We start from the raw sequence: 17,147 nt of genomic DNA, 5'->3' as shown, positions 1-17,147 counted from the left end.
TTTATAAATTTATTTCAATACATGTGACTAATTTCAAAATCCAACACAGCAAAAGCAAGGGCAACTAAGTGTATACGTCAATTAAAGGCCCCAACATGACTGATATTACTACTTCTATGACTGTACTAAGTGACAAATACTTATACACTACTTCAAATAATGACTGCAATACTACAGCTGCTTCTTATATTATCGTGGATCCTGAATATGGATCATGGTGATGGATCCTGATCATCAATATTGGTGATTGATCGTGATCTTGATAGTGGATTATCGATTATGGTGATGGATAGATAGATAGATAGATAGATAGATAGATGTACTCAATCTGCATGTCAAGGGCATTGCACATAAAGCAAAGAACAAAAGAGGACTAAAGAGACAAGAGTGGACAATTGCAGTAGTTGTTTGAAAGGTAAAGTTAGGGACATGACTAAGATAAATTCATATGAATTTAAGATGTGCAGTAATTTGTGATCCTAGTGATGGATCATGATCGTGGATCGTAGTGACGGATCGTGGTGATGGATCGTGACCATGTTGATGGATCGTGATGGTGGATTGTCTGCTAGATAGATCTGGGTTCATAGTGAACGCCATAATGTCCTATTTCTCTCCTTGGTCCCTGAACGCGTCGTGCTGTTGACGCAGCTTCCGACTCAGCTGATCGTTTGTGTTCATTCTGGTTTCAGCTTCCATCGCTGCAGCACAATCTGTCTCTCACTGGTTTATCTCGTGTTCTCTGAACTCCAGCTGCTGTGCTCTATCATTTACACCTCAAGCTCCGATGGTTGAAGGATTTCCTGGATTCACTTTGATTTCAAACCGTTTAAATCAGATCAGGTGGGTGCACGAAGCAGGGACATGTCAGATAGGTTACTCATAATCAGCCTTGATCAGAGGAGGAGGACGAACTCAGACATTCTCCTGAAGTGAAAGTAGCACCACAGTGTTCTTCTCATTTACAAGAAGAACATGTCACTCAAGCGAAGGCACAAATCAATTAGAATAAAAACATATATATACTTGAAGTACCACAGTGCAGAATGAACCATGCAGTTGTATGAGATATTTAATTAGTGGATTGTAATTACTGATGCAATAAAGACTACATCATTTAATGTTGCAGCCGGTAAAGGTGGAGCTTATTTCATTGTTTTGTATAGTATTTGGTATTGTGTGAATTCCCCCTATACTCAGCATTATAATGAATTAGTTGTTATATTTTGTCTAATAAGGTAGATCTACAGAGTAACTAAAGTAATCAGTTAATCCACTGCTATAAATAAAGTACAATACTAACATCTGAAATCTGAAAAAGAAGCAGAAACTAGTAATTCAACAAATACCTCAGGTTTTGGGGGGGCTTTAGCTGTTTTATATACTGTATTACACAAATTATACATACGTGTGTAGTTTTTATAAATGACTAAAATATGTAAAAGTTTATTAAGTGTGTTTAGTGGTTGTTAATTGTAATCTCTGAGTATAAACAGTTCTCTGTGGACTCCTGTCTATTCCAGCTGTAGACCCTGGTGTGATGCAGTCACTGGGTCAGGAGATCCACGGCTTCTCCAAAAACCGTCTGAGGAAGCAGTGCACGCGTGTTACCACAGTGACGGGTCGGAAGCTGCTGGAGACGAGGAGCGACGGGGCCGAGGGAGAGGTGGAGCGGGTGGAGGAGCTGGAGGAGGGAAGTGGATGTGGATTTGTAGAAGATAAAAGTCTGGACCTTCAAGTTGGTGTCGTTAGATCCTTCCTGTTACTGGGTAATATAAGTACTACTACTACTATTACTATTAATACCAACACTACTGCTTTTACCACCACCAAACTACTACTACCAGTGCAAGTCTAGTATTGTTATTAACCTAAGTTCTGTGGAATGTATACCCTGCCCTACACACAAGATCCTTTTCCCATCATTGTTTCTTATTGTTGTAATTACTATGATTATTATTAATATAACTGATATTACTTATTTTATGACTGCACATACTACTACCTCACTCCTTCAAATAAATATCACACCAGTGCTATCACCATTGAGGCTATTACATCAAAACTTGCACCACTATCTCCTGTTAGTGAGATACTACTACAAATATTCATATAAATTCTATATATGATCATAGAATAGTTATTTCCTGCTCTTTACTACCATCACTACTGTCTTTAAAACATATACCATCTTTATAACCTCCATCGCAGCTGCTCCTACGACCACTGTGACAGCTGCCTCTAGTAAATGGTAAATTGACCGTATTCATATGGAGCCTTTCTAGTCTCAACGGCCATTGAAGTGCGTTATATTAAATGTCACGTTCACTCATTCATACAGTTTGTTCATTCTATTCACACACCAGCGGCTCAGCGATTAGAGGCAGGTTAAGGTACAATGTGTTCAGCATGTAAACTGGAGAAGCCGGGGATGAAAGCTCCACCTTCAGATTAATGGACGACTCGACCCTGCCACTAATATTACTAGTTATCATAATATTAATAGTAATTTTGGGGACTTCAATTAATATACAAAAATGTTACTGAAAGGCTGAGGTGTGTCAGTTTCAGTGGGAAAGCCTCAGAGGAGCTTGTGAGGTGTTGAGTGTCCGACAGTATCAGTTTCACAGAGTCACCAGTCCACAAAGGCACAAGGTCACGGTTGTTCTAATAATAAATAGATAAACTCCTAATAACAAACAAATCAATATCATTAATTCTGAATTGGTCTCAGGGAGCGCGGTGCCCTGCAGCTGGAGGACATGGGTTGACACCCTCACATGTCAGCATGTATCCGTCCTGCCGACGTGTCCTTGGGCCTGACATTGACTCCTCCTCCCAGTGCTTGGGTGCTGTTTCGCTCCTGATGCTAACGCTGCGCTCTGACCTCTCGGCTGGAGAGAGTCCAAAGCAGAATATCTCAGCAGGGATCAATGAAATATTACATCTGTTGGATTAAGTAGAGGTGACTTTTTTTCACACGGGGCTTCGGCACTGCTGTCATCGGATGAAACTGCTGCTGATTTCCCAAAATACACGTTAATTATCCTCTGTAGCAGCTCCGGAGAATAAATGAAGTGTCTTGCACCACATCCGTGTTGACGTCAACTTGTTTCGACACTCAGCTGTACATCTGATCGGCTTCTCGAGTATTGGGGAAATTGCCACCTGTCATTGTGGTTTTTCTCACAGTCTGCCATTCAAAAATGAAAAACACACATTTGATATATTTTCCCCAGTAATTTAAAGCACTAATTCGAATTGTCAAAGAAGCTGCTTCTATTTATTATTTTGACACACACCTAAATGTAATATATATATATATATAGAGAGAGAGAGAGAGAGAGAGAGAGTGAGAGGAGAGAGAGAGAGAGAGAGAGAGAGAGAGAGAGAGAGAGAGAGAGAGAGAGAGAGAGAGAGAGAGAGAGAGAGAGAGAGAGAGAGAGAGAGAGAGAGAGAGAGAGAGAGAGAGAGAGAGAGAGAGAGAGAGAGAGAGAGAGAGAGAGAGATACAGTATATAGTGGACAGTGTACAGAACTAAAATAATCAAAGTTCATGTTAAATACATTTTCCTCAAAGATGGTTTCTGTCATTTTATGTAGTTCTTATCACACTGGTGTTGGATCAGGTGTGTTGGTTTTAATTATTTATTTGATAATATAAAATTAAGGTAAACCATCATGATTGACAGCTGAGACAGGCACCTGATTGGCTCTGTGTGTGTCTGTGAAACCAAAATTCCAAACCACGACACTTCTGCACATACTCTGGCTCAAAATTACCATATTACTGCTGCAAGATGAAATCACCTGTAATAATATGTATAATATTTCCTATCTGAGTTAGTTGACAACTTTTAACACCACTCCTATGTCTGCGATTTAAATATGGAGCAACAGACAGGAGTCAGTTTCCAGTCTGTATGCCAAGCTAGGTTAACCTGCTGCTACCTGTCAAACTTTTACCATAAATCTTTTTGTTTTAAAGATGGCTATAAAAGAAAACAACGCATAGGATTTTATTTAACATCAAAACTTGTTTGCTTAAAACAATAAAGTTTTAATCCTTGAAACAGACACACTGTCGATAGAATGCATCTCAATCACTTGATTCACTTCACAACCTAAAAATGACCAAATGTGGAGATAGATGCTTCTCAGTGGAATACAGCCGTTTTAACCAAAAGGAAAAATCAATCCTCAAACTGAGAAACTACTTAATTAATGTCTCACTTTATTTTCAATCTCTTGGGGCAAAGTCGGCCACTTAAAGACGTTAACAACCGCCGGCAAATCGAGCCAAACGTCAAGCAAATATATAGTTTTATTTCTAAACATAGAATTATAAAAATTGTCATCCTTTGCCATATTTGTGTTGGAAAAATGTTTTTTTAAATCCTGGCATCCTGCATCATTTCACAGACGTGTCAGTTTGAATCTTTCCTCTCGACACTGATGAGGCTCATGTGCCGGGTGCTGGCTTGTTTCCAGAGATGCTCCATCCCTTTCGGATTTAGACTTAAGCCTCCGCCCCATGAATTTGGCATTATGTGGAAGTGGCTTGGCGAATGCAAAGAGTGCATACATGAGCGACTTTAAAGGCTGTGAGCTGCTTCAGAGAATCTGGTGAAGGCCCGCGATCCTATTCTGTTTCCATTCCTCTCTTGTTATTGTCCAGCCCTTGTCATTAAGTACCACTATGAAGACGTATATGACGAATTGAATTGATGTGTGGGTCCTTCTGATTTAATTTCCTCTATTAGTCGTAGAGCTGCTTCCTTTGCTGCATTACTCATTGAAACTCCTGCTCTTAAAGAAGGCTGTTGTCACTTTGATTCGATTCCCGTTCCGGTTCTTTCTGTTGGTTTCCTCTGACTGAAATCAGACTGACTGTACAGAGAAGGTTTTCTGATATGTTGTGGCTTTTGCTTCATGCTACTTAACTTTAAAACACAGAATGGACAATTGATGGGATTAGATACATCTGTTCATACGCTGATTGTATCAGGAATAAGGCTGCAACTAAGCAGTTTTCAATATCATTCATCTGTTAATGAATTTGTACAATTAAGGGATTTGTTGTTCAGCTGTTAAAATGTGTGAAAAAGTAAAATAAATACCTGCCACATGTTTCCAGAGGTCTGTTGATCTGAAATCCAATAATATTAAATTTAAATTCCAACAAAACACAAAGAAACACTGCAAATCGTCACATTATAGAGGCTGGAATAATCTAAATGTTTTGGTAAATATGATTTATTTAAAAGATTAATCACCTGACAACTCCCTGAATTACCTTTTAATGATTTTTGTAACTGTTAGTTTAGTTTGTCAAAGTATTTTTTTTAAATCACAGAGTGTTTCTGTCTTTTCAGGCTTGCAGCCCACGACTCGGACACCCTGCAGAGATGTAAGGTCAGTGCAGAGGGATCAATAGAGCGGGCCTGCCCTTGCCTTGTTGTGATGATATGTGCGGTGACATGAGATTAGAGGCAGCCGCGTACGTGTGCCTTTCTCATGTGACGGCAGCAACCAGCCGGCAGCCGGAAGAGCTTCGTGACTCATGCAGTGACAGTGTAGCTCAGTAGAGGGAGTAAATGATTACAGTAAGTCTCAGCGCTGCTCCTCCTCATCAGAGGAATGAGACGACTCCTCTCTGCAGTGGCTGCTCCCAGGCACCGGCATATTGCTGCCTGTGCAGCCTCACCATGATGAATTGGAGAGATTACAAATACCTTCACTTTCTGGGATGAAACCTTGACTGGCTAATAACCAAACCAGCCATAAATTACCCGGTAGCATTTAAAGCCCAGGAGATTTGATAGCCGGCCCCAGAGGATGCTTTATAAAAACCTGCCCTCACTGGTAAAACGTTTAATAAACATTTAATGGTGTCGGAATGAAAAGGCCGTAACAGTAAAGGTGTAGTTTGTGAGGAAATCAAATCTGTAATCTGGAGAGTCAATAAACAATGAAGACATTTACATGCACGTCCATTCACTCCCTATTTGCATGAAAACTCTATTATCCATTATCCATGTCCGTGTAAGATTGTCTTCTGCTCTTCCCCATGTTAAACACACTTCCCGCACATTTCTGCATCGTCTGACTTACCTCAATGTTTGAGGATATGTTTGGTTTCCGACTGCATGAACTGCAACTGTGCTCGATTTGGATTCTCCATTGAATCTTTAGAAAATGGATGAGAAGAGCGAGAAACAAAATGAGGATCATCTGCTTTGCGGAAGTCCAGACATTTGTTTTTGTGTCAGAGAGAGAAGACCGAAGTTATTTTGTTATATTCACTATTCTTATCAGGGTGTTATTTATATTTGTGTAAGTATTTTAATGTTGTAGAGTTTTATGAAGTTTGCTATTTTATTCTACTTTTGTTTGAAATTTTAAAATCTAGCCAGAAACAACAAATAACAAAAAGCTAAACCTGCTATATGGTAACACTAACTTACTTCTGATCAATGAACAATCTCCCTCTAAAACTATCAAATTAAAAATATACCAGAATACTAGTTCTATACCATCCTGTGTACATATCAAAGAGAAACAACCATTATTATTTTTTTTTATTGTTAACGATATATTTGCTTGACATTTGTCTCGATGTGCTGCTTGTTGTTAATAGCTTTAAGTGGCCGACTTTGCCCCAAGAGATTGAAAAATAATGTGAGACTAGTAATTAGGTCGTTTTTCAAGTGCACGGATTGATCCTATTAGCCGGGCATTGTAGTTTTGAGAAAATATGACCTGAGTACATTATGCATTTGCTGGGGTCTATTTTCAGAAGCAAATTAATAAGTTTGCTCTCTTCCAGCAGCGTCAGTGGGATCAACACATAATAAACTGTGATGTGTGTTCATTGTAATGAAGGTACATGTTGTACAGTGTGGTTGCATGGGTTTGGTTTTCGGAGGAAAAGGTTAGATGAAGCTTTATCAGACTTTGGATACACACATAATTATTGTTAGTAGAGTAGGATCAGTTTATTGCTGGTTCTGCCATTTTCCTGATTTGTCGACAATAAGAAAAAACCTCTAGCACCAGACTCATCCTGAAAATGAAAAGAATCAATGTTGGATGTTATGAACGGTCGAGAGGCAGCAGACATCAGAACAATTCAAAGATGCAGAGGAGGAGAGAATCCAGCCCTCTGAGGGAAGCTAAATTTAAGTGAGAGTAGACAGGTACTGCAAAATGAATTGGAGCCATCTGTCTTCTCTCCCCCCCCTCTCCCTCCTTTTCTCCCTCTCGCTCACCTTCTTTCTCTTGCTCTCCGTCTTCGGTCCCTCGCTCCCTCAGCCAAGTTCAGGCCGTGTCATGTCATCGCTGTGGCCGACGGTCAAATAGGTCTCACTGTCCTGCCAAAGAAAAGACAAGCCAATGCTTGAGGGTCATTTTCTCCCATTGTCTTTGTGTCCATCAGGTGTCTCATGTGCTTAACGTGGCCTACGGAGTAAACAACCTGTTCCCAGATCAGCTGGTGTACAAGACGCTGCAGGTCCTGGACCTCCCAGAAACTGACATCACTTCTTATCTGGAAGAATGCAGCTCCTTCATCAACCAGGCTCGAGAGCAGGTACACACACGGTCTGCGTCACACATCGAGAGTTGACAGAGGTGGACGAATACAAGTAGAGTCTTGGATTCCCCAGTTTCCTTAACACCTCTGAGAGAAAAGCTATTTTATTCAGTTTTGGAACAAAGTGGACACCATTTCCAAAAACTATAATAATGCACATTCCTAGTTTGCTGTCAGTGTCCGATGAATTTGAATTTCTTTCCACAGCAATGAAAAATCTGAAAAAAATAAAAAAATAGCAGCCAGTTTCGAATGCGCTGCCCCTCCGTCCACTTAAAATCAATTCAAGTAGCATGACATGATTCGATCACATCGGCCAAACCTAAGATTAAATATTACTGCATCTGAGAACTGCATCCAACAGAGTCAGACTAAAGACTATACCAGACTGGGTGGGATAAAACCGAAATAGCTTGAATTCTACTCAAATGACTTTGTGTTTTTTAAGTAATTATACATCCAGGCAGACAAAAATAACACGTGGAGTTCCCCAAGGCTCCGTCCTGGGGCCTCCTCTGTTCATCAGTCTCCCACCAGCTCAGATTATGGAAAACAACATAATTATTCAGATGACATACAAGTTTACCTGACAAAGCTCTGAGCAAGTACAACAACAACAATGGCATTTTTATTCACTTAAACAAAGATAAAGGTTAAAAGCCAAATTTCTAAGAGACAAGGATGAACAGCCACATTGTGACAATCACAGAATCAGTTAACTGTCACTTCAAGAACTTATTAAAGGACTGTAAAGGTCTCAGCAGGATTTGGTAAAGGCTTTACCGCTGTAATGCTTTGTTTACAGGTCCTTAAAAGAAAAAAATATCAGCAGCTGATTCAGAATTCTGCTGCTGGAGTCCTCGCTGAGATCAAGTGAGTGGATCCCGTTGGTCCAGTTCTCAGATCTTCACTCTGGCTCTCTGTCCATCAAAGAATTGATTTCATAATCCTGCTGTTGGTTTGGAAAGCACTGGATGGTTTAGGGCCAAAACACGTTTCTGATCTGCTGGTGAAAATATAGAGAGGCAGTTTTTTTGCTCCACATATCTGGAGCAAACTGCCAGAGAACTGCAGGTCGGGGGGGAAGACTTCTCTGTTTGCTACTTCTTTATTTCTACACTGCACTGTAACTTCTACTCTTTATTAACTCAGCAGAGCAGGTTATGTTCATATCCCTGTCGTTTCAAGGTTGGTTGGTTTGTTTGGAAGCAAGAAGGAGGGATGTGCTAATTTCTGTTCAACTGATTTTAATATAATTTCATAGGCTTTATTTATTTTTGTATTATATGTATTTATTAAGGCTATATGTGTGAATCTTATGTCACTTTTACATTTTTTTGTTTTGATGCTTTTCATGTTTTATGTAAAGCATTTTATATTAGAGATAGAGTTACACATCCTCACACTGAATAAGAAGCTTCTCCCAGTTCCTAAATTAGATTTTCTTCTTGCAGCCTTTACTGGTGACTTGTAACAGTTCCTGGCTTGAAATAGACAAAGTTCAGCGTGGAAACTACAAATTGTTGTTATCACAAACAAACAAGATTTAGAGTATTATCTAATGAGCACTAAAGGTTCTTGTAAATGGACTTTGTCAGATTTGGAGAAAGAAACAGGCTGTTCTTCAATCTCTATGCTAAACCAAGCCGACTGGCTGTTGCTTCATGTTTACTGTGCAGACATGAGACGAGTCAGTCTTCAGGCAAGAAAGGAAAAAGAAACATATTTCTCAAAATGTGAAAATACTCCTTCAAGTCAGGAATCATCAGTATTATCGTCAAAGTGTGTCGAAGGCCCTTAAAGTAAAAGCAGCCGTCAGTCTTGTGTGTCTATGTCGTATGTAATTGGATTAATATACATCAGAGGTTCTCACAGTGGTAGGTGGGCCTCCACAGGGCTCTCAACACAGTTCAGGGGGAAATACATTACTTATTACATTAGTTATCAGAAGGGGATCTTCTGGAAAAGCTTAAACGAGTCTGATATGGATAAAGAGATTTCACTGCTTTTCTCCCATTCCCGGAGTCAGAGACTAATAAGAGCTTCAGGACAAACCGTCTTATGTTTGTTGTGGTCTCGAGTCGAGTCCAACAGCAACATGAGGCTGAACTGTTGAGTGTCTGTGGGATCAAATGAAATAGTCGTGATGCTAAAGGCAGCCATGGATTGAGCAAGAGGGGGGGCAGAAGGTCTGAGGGGAGGCTCGCAGACACAGACTTCAAAACCCCTGATATACATAATTCTGATACATTCTCAGTTTCCTTTAAAAGCTGAATTTTAAATCAACACTAGACAACTTTTTAAAACTTAAAATAGCAGTTGGATTCAAATGAGTTTCATTCCGTATCACCAAAGGTGGTACTGCTCTGTTTCGTGTGTTTCGTTCATGGCCGTATGCTTTTAGAAGACAAACGTAAAATGGTTTTAATGTATTTAATGTATTTCCGTATAAGTATCTCACGTTGAGTAAGAAGTCATGAAAAAAACAGCGTTTGACTCAATATTCAGCCTAAAATCTATTAAACTATGAATAATTCTAAACAGAGTTTAGCAGATTTGTTACAGCGGCTGCTCTTCTGGTTCTAGAAGCCGGGGATCATGGGTAATATCTACAATATCCACCTCTTGGCTGTGTTTTCAGATATTGGAGCCCAACTACATTTATCACCACTTGGGTCTACAGAGGGCGCTGTTGCTCAGTGAAAGGTGCACAGTGTTGCTTTAATGCTTTAATTTGTTGAAGTAGTGTTGAGTTTTACTACTCCTGGGAAAATTTCCTTTTGATTATTTGTGAAGAGGTGAATAGTGAGTAGAGTGGTATGCAATTGACATATCTGAGTGAAGTTTGATCTAAATTCTACTTGTGTTAATGCATTTCATCACTTTCCACCACTGACAGATGCTGAAACACAAACACACAAACACACATATACGAACATCCACAGTCGATTTCATTGTTCCACCAGGCAAAAAAAAAAAAAGGTGTCAAATCTATTTAAACCTTTCTGGCTCTACTTTCTCCCCCGAGGCTCAACGCAACCTGAAAATGCCGTCTTTTATATCTGCCGGCTAATTTAACATGTCAGTGTGCACACGCAGCTCTCCTGCCTCCTCACTGTACGCCGTCTACACACATCCAACAGTCGGTTTATCTGGAACCCGGCACAAAGACGAGGCAGGTGGTCTGGATACCTATTAAAAGACCACGCTGGGGCCAGTTCATGTTGAAAGTCGAAATGTTTTCTGCTCGCATTTAGTTTCCCCCCTCACATGCTGCATGTAAAGGGATTATTTCCTGGTAGAGACGTGCATTTCCTCCCCTCTGTGTGTGTGTCTGTGTGCGTGTGTGTTTGTGTATCTGTTTGTGTGTGTGTGTCAGGAGATTGACCGTAAGCAGAACGTAATGTGATGTGAGCGCTGATATGAAAACACTCAGCTCGAGCGCAATGAAATAACAGCAAAACAAGAAACTCTGACAAAACCAAATTACGTCTCCATGTTTGCGGTGATGGATTATCTGGCTCAGGCAATTTTCAAGTCTGTAGAAGTTTTGTGTTTATGTTTTCTTTTCCGGGGAAAAAGAGCTGATCTGTAACTGCACTGACTGCAGGCCCCGGCAGTAATATTACAACCTGTCTGATTGATGGAAACCTATAAAGGACTGATATTGTTCACTGTGTGTTCTATACGTGCTTCACTTGATTGTATCTTCCCCCGAGGAGCCGTCTGATTGGATTACAGCCCCAAATAACGGCGATAACGTGTCAATTACAGGGAGCGGAGTGCTGCATGTGCGCGTTCAGCCAATTCCAATCCTCTGCCCCTCAATGGGTATGGATTGACGTGTGAAATCAAAAATGTGCTGTACAGTTTCTGTTCTGCTCCACGTCAGCCCGAGCAGAGACTTCACCCAGGGACGGGAGGCTCCGGAGCCGAGGGCCTGCACGCATTGTCTACAGATGTGGCTGGAATTTTAAAAGTTTATTTTCAGCAGGGCACTCGAGGCGGTAAAATAACTACATCAGCATTAATATTAATCGTATCACAAATTTGTTGCCGCACACACACATATACACACTGAATTCATGCTCTGTCTAATGCTGCTTTCAGAGATGGTGACAAGTCAGAAATTGCAGATTTTCACAAGTTGTGAAAGAACAACAGTTCAAGCTGTGAAGCCACATCAGCATGAACACCACACTCGCTCATTAGAACGTGACAAGTGGCCAAGTGGAGGATTTAACACTCAGATACCAGCAGCATGAATCCAGGATGTGAATATCTGGAAATCTCTGCAGATAAAACGGGTTAAACGTGTTTGTAGTTGAGGTGAATCGCTCTTTTAATCTGCTGCTAAACTGCTGAACCTGTCCGTTTGTCGTTCAGCTGCATTAATAGCTTGAACTTTCTGAACCATATTATTAGTTTTGCAATTATTACGTTGTGAACATGATTTTAGGTTCAGATAAATTCATGTTTCTTCTCTGTTTCTTCTCCTGAACATGACCACTTGTTCATCTGGGGGGTTGTTAAAAAAAAAGGAAAAGACCAGGATTTCCAAGCTGTTCCCTTTTTCTCTTCGGTGCTGCGTTCACGTCTGTAATTATGAGCAGCGAAGTGGAAAGAGGTTCACATCTGCCTCTGACTTGTAATTCCAAATAGCAGATATTGTATCTTTCTGACATTGACAGTGTCTCCCACCGGGTGAAGGGACCTGCAGACGTTTATCACGCTGTCGGCAGAACGGCTGAAAATGCACCAGCTCTGGTGGTTAAATCAAAATAAAACATCGTCAACTAAACAATCAAACTTCTCTGTGTCCTGTCTTACGCTCCTCTCCTCTCTCCACAGGGGGGCGCTGTGCTGGTCCACTGTAATGCCGGCGTGTCACGCTCCTCCTCCGTTGTGATTGGCTACCTTATGTTGCGGGAGGGGCTCCTGTTCGATGATGCGTTCAGCCAGGTGAAGCTGGCGAGGCCCTCGACTCGTCCGAACCCCGGATTCTACCTGCAGCTGCAGAGCTACACACCAGGGAGAGTGTAGCTGCTTGTCTCATAGAGCATAGTTTGTACTATTTTGAATTCTTATCAACGTTTTCATCAGCCTAAAGAGAAAGTTTGATATTCAAGATATGTTTTTTGCATTTAAAGAATGTACATTGTCTTTTTTCTGTTGCCAAATGCCCAGTGTGTGTCTGTTCTCTTAAGTTAGTGTTAATTTCTATGTTTTCTAATTAAAGGATGAACCCGTTTTCCTGAGTTTCAACTTCCTTCCTTTCTCATCTATATAAAACAGCTACACCATCAGTTCTAATGGGCGACCTCGCTGCTGCATTGTCTCTATCAATTTCTCAACTTTGCAAAGGTAACTAACCTCGCTGCCTGGAGATAATTAGTTCGTAATTAGCTCGTTAGATACTGAGGGAGAAGTTGCTTCACATTCTAATCAACAAACACCGCGGGGACGAGCTCCTGACACCGAAAACCCACGGAACACAAAGGTGTCTTCACGTTCGAGTTGAGAAAGTGTACGTGAGACAGGTGTGTGTGTGTTTGTTGTTGAGCTGAGATCATTTACTGGTAATTGTTGTTCGGGATTCATGTCCAGGGAGTTAGCATTAACACATCTACACAGAGGATGTTCTGGAGCTTTGTGCAATTTAAATACACAAAGAGAAGCTGGAAGTAATGTGTGATGCTACATTAAAATAAAATAAGCTTTAAGTTTACTGGCCCAATGTTCAAAATGACTATAATTTATCTTCTATTCTGAGTAATAACAGTGACTGAGTGACTTCTTCAAGTTTTACTTTCAAGTATTTGTGTTTTAAGTACCTGTTTTCACGTTTAACTGTTGAATGAAAGCGTAGGAACATCTGGAACAGCTGGATTTCAAACCAAGCTGTAGTCATACAGGGATCGACATTCTAGTCCAAACTGAAATATCTCAACTTCATATGTGTGGGTTGTCTTGGTATTTGGTGCAGACACCCGTGGACCCCATAGGATTAATCTGAGTTAATTGGTTGTGCAGCAGCAGCAGCAGTTGGGACTCATCAACAGAGATTCAAGACGGCAGCAGCAGCTCAGGGTTCAGTGCAGCAGTACACAGACAGGTACAGTCACTGACTACACAGCTCTTTCCTCCTTTTTGCTAAATCACTGTATCTCCGTGCAGAAGCTACGAGTGTTATCTCTTTAAACCTGATATTAGCAGTGGATCTCTCTGGTCGTCTCCTGTGTGAAAATGCAGCCTCTGCAGTTTGCGTCAGCTGCAGGCGGTTGTCGCCCGGCGGAGGCGGAAGGAGGGAGGGAGGTTGGTTCGGAGCCAGACACTCGGAGGAGGAGGTAACTTCTGCCAAATTTGTGGCAATTCCTACTGGTCCTATAAAGGTCATAGATTATTTAACAGCCCTTTAAAGCCACGGACTGATTGCAAAGAGCACTCCTCCGTCGCAGTTAGCATAAATATCAGGAGCCATTGGCTTTGTTTGTTCCCAGTAAATGTGCACTCCTCTCCAGTAAATACACAACCCTGACTCTTATAGTCTTCAGCTTTGAATAAGAGTGGAATAAAACAGTGAGGCGGTGTGTGACTAATGGCTGCAGAGTGTGACAGCACTTGAGTGGAGGGGAGTTTGGCCTTTTCCTTTGGTGCTGTTCACTGGTAGATCACTGAAGAGAAGCCGCTCTGAAGCCAACCGGGTTTCCCCCTGACATTTTTGTGACATTTTGCCGTCTGGATGTGACGACCCACAGTCGGGCACAAGCTGTCCCATCTGCAGGGCCTCCTGGGGTCCGGCCAGCATCTCGGTCTGCACAGGCCTGAGTGTGAGAGAGCGATGTGAGAGCCAGGTTGCACACGGGAGGACCGACACTTTCCCCCTGAAGCAGTGCAGCGTCATCTGTCCTGTTGGGTCTCATCAGGTTTGATGAACGATGGAGAATTCCTGCTCCGCTTTATTATTCCACGAAAAAAACAGTCACAGTCTCGAAATGAACAAAATGAACGGAGCTGTGATAAAACACATTGTGATCGGGCGACCTGCAGTTTCTTGACATTACAAGCTCATACATGAATAAAGGCACGGCTGCGTGGAGCTACACCATCTGCATATATAAAAGAGCACATCATCACATGGAGATCCTATGTTTATAGAAATCTGTGAATTAAATACATTTCATTAGGTGGAGTGTTTAGATTTTGTTCTGTCTGTCTGTCTGTTTTGGCAAATACAGTTTACAGTATTAAAGAATTAAAGGATAATGGCATTAACAAATGAAGGCAGACAGATGGGGAGTGATGGCTCACTGGACGGTCTGATGAGCAGAGAAGTGATGTCAGTCACCAGAGCTCAGATTTATCAAACTGCTAAAAGAGAAATTTAAGAGTAAATCAAAGATAGAGTAAAAAATTGTACTTAACCCTTTTGGTCACAGATTTAAGAATAGAAAATATTTCCAATATTTCAGCTGCATTGTTATTATGGTCCTAAATCCTCTGATGATGGAGGTTATGTTTTTTTTGCCATTTGTTGGTTAACATGTTTATTCATAAAATACCTTTGATTTACGAACAAGAGAGGCACAAGAAAGAACCCGTTGGACAAACAGGTGGATTCAGGATCCCGGAGAAAAGGTCCAAGAAAAGGAGGAGTTGTCCACTTTCTGACCTTCCCACCAGTTTAACTTATATGCTACGAATACTGAATGGGGACGGAGCTGAATCTGTTCTGGAGCTTTATGCTGGACCACCTATTGACTTCATCTTAATTCATCTGCACATATATGACACACGTTCTAAACGTGACCAGAGCCCACGTCAAAGAATCCTCCTCCACCCTTCACGCTGGAAAACATCTGCTCACCATTAAACTGCACTACATCATATTTTTCTTTGTCTTCTCAAATGTGCAGATGTTGAAAATGAATCGCAGCATTAGCATGAATCTATAATTAGTTTCCCTGTGGGTGCATATTATTAAATAAGCCAAGCATTCGTTTAACACAGTATTATTATTACGACAGTGCTTATTTTAATGATTTCCTTCTTATCTCCTCAGCCTCTGAGCAGGAATCCTAATCCAGCTGCAAAGCCACCTTATCTTTCTGTTGCATTGAAAAACGCAAACAAAATATAAATGTACCAGAGACAGAAAACTTTGCATTATGGGACGTGAGGAAAAGTATAGATTTGCATATTCAAAAACCAGTGATATGGAAATGATAAGAATCCTGGAGACAAATAAAATATAGCTTCTGTGTTACATTAATGTGTGTGGTGGTGGTGGTGGGGGGGGGGGGTGATAGTGCTGGATAATGTGACCCAAAGTAGAAGGGAATTTATCAGATAAGCCTCTTACTGTGGACTTTATTTTCTCAGAGCGCACCGACAATATTTGGTCAATAAACCAGAGAGATACTCCGAGGGGGGGAGGGAGGGGGGGTCTTGATAATTTCCTGTTGAGGAAAATCCTTCCACGAGCCGCCGCCGCCGCACATGAGGTGATTCAGACTCACTCAGTGAAACAAGAAAGGAATTGTTTGGTTTCTTATTGAATGAAAACATAAGTGGGACAGCCGGGCGTCACTCAGACATGCAGCGAGGCTTTCAGATGGAGATTACCAAAGTAATGTGTGTAGTTTCTTCTGTAAAACCTCATCACAGCTGAATAATGCAGTGGAGACAACTCCAGCAAACCCCCGAGATGAGAAACCTAAAGTTAATGGTTGTGTACTTTTGGAGAAAATTGCAAATGTGCTGCGAGCTGCAGAGGAGCTGGTGCAGCGGAGCGTTGCAGCTTGTCCTTCTTGCAAAAGGTCATTAGGTGCATTTTAACTAAACAAGGTCCAGCAGGGATGTGCGATCACCATGAGGCACATGAATATTAAAAAAATGACTAAAAATACAGATATAGAAAAGCACAACTCTTTAATCTTGTTTCCTTATTATTTTTATTTTAAAGTCTGCATAGAAATGATAACGTTTGAACCACAGAGGGACTGAAAGTGAGAATCTGTGCTGCAGCAGTGACATCACACATCATCTAATCTCACATTGTCTAATCCATAAGTAAGTAATCAGTTATTGGTGACATCATAAATCTAAATCTTGCCCAGAGCACTAAAATATGATTTGTACCTCAAACCAAAGAGGTTGTGTTTTAATTGTCCATCAGCAGGATCACACAAAAACTACTAAAGTGTTTTTCCATGAAGTTTGGTGGTTTGGTGGACGTGACCCGAGGAAGAAAACATTCAAATGTATTCACATAAACAGATCCAGGAATATGAACATGGTGAAAAAGGGCAGTAGCCTTGACGGAGGTAAACACTCTCCAAGCACCTTTTTGTGGGACATCACTGAAATGTAAAGTCTTTGGTAAAAACTTGTGTTCAGCGCTGAGCTCATGTTCAAGAGTTCAGTACCGTGAAGAGTCTTTGAGCCCAGTGTTGTTATTATGATCTTTATTCTTCATCCTCTGCTTGCACCATAATCACTGAAGCGTGAACCTATACACATTGGCCAAAGGATCTGTTTGCATTTTTTAAATA

At 41.0% G+C, this 17,147-nt stretch overlaps 1 protein-coding gene across 1 annotated transcript; it reads left to right on the top strand.

Annotated features, from left to right (window-relative positions):
* The first annotated feature begins 669 nt into the window (after positions 1–669).
* LOC133966637 (dual specificity protein phosphatase 19-like) lies at positions 670–12,843 on the top strand. Its single transcript, XM_062401631.1, has 6 exons — positions 670–843; positions 1,524–1,769; positions 2,367–2,373; positions 5,375–5,414; positions 7,438–7,590; positions 12,445–12,843. Exons 2-6 carry the CDS (start codon positions 1,541–1,543, stop codon positions 12,634–12,636), a joined length of 621 nt encoding a protein of 206 aa, XP_062257615.1. The 5' UTR covers positions 670–843; positions 1,524–1,540; the 3' UTR covers positions 12,637–12,843.
* The last annotated feature ends 4,304 nt before the right edge of the window (positions 12,844–17,147 follow it).

This window comes from Platichthys flesus, chromosome 12 (genome assembly GCF_949316205.1).
Source record: "Platichthys flesus chromosome 12, fPlaFle2.1, whole genome shotgun sequence".
Lineage (NCBI taxonomy): Eukaryota > Metazoa > Chordata > Actinopteri > Pleuronectiformes > Pleuronectidae > Platichthys > Platichthys flesus.
The sequence above is the reverse complement of the archived record's forward strand: the minus strand, read 5'-3'. Positions and strand labels throughout refer to the sequence as shown.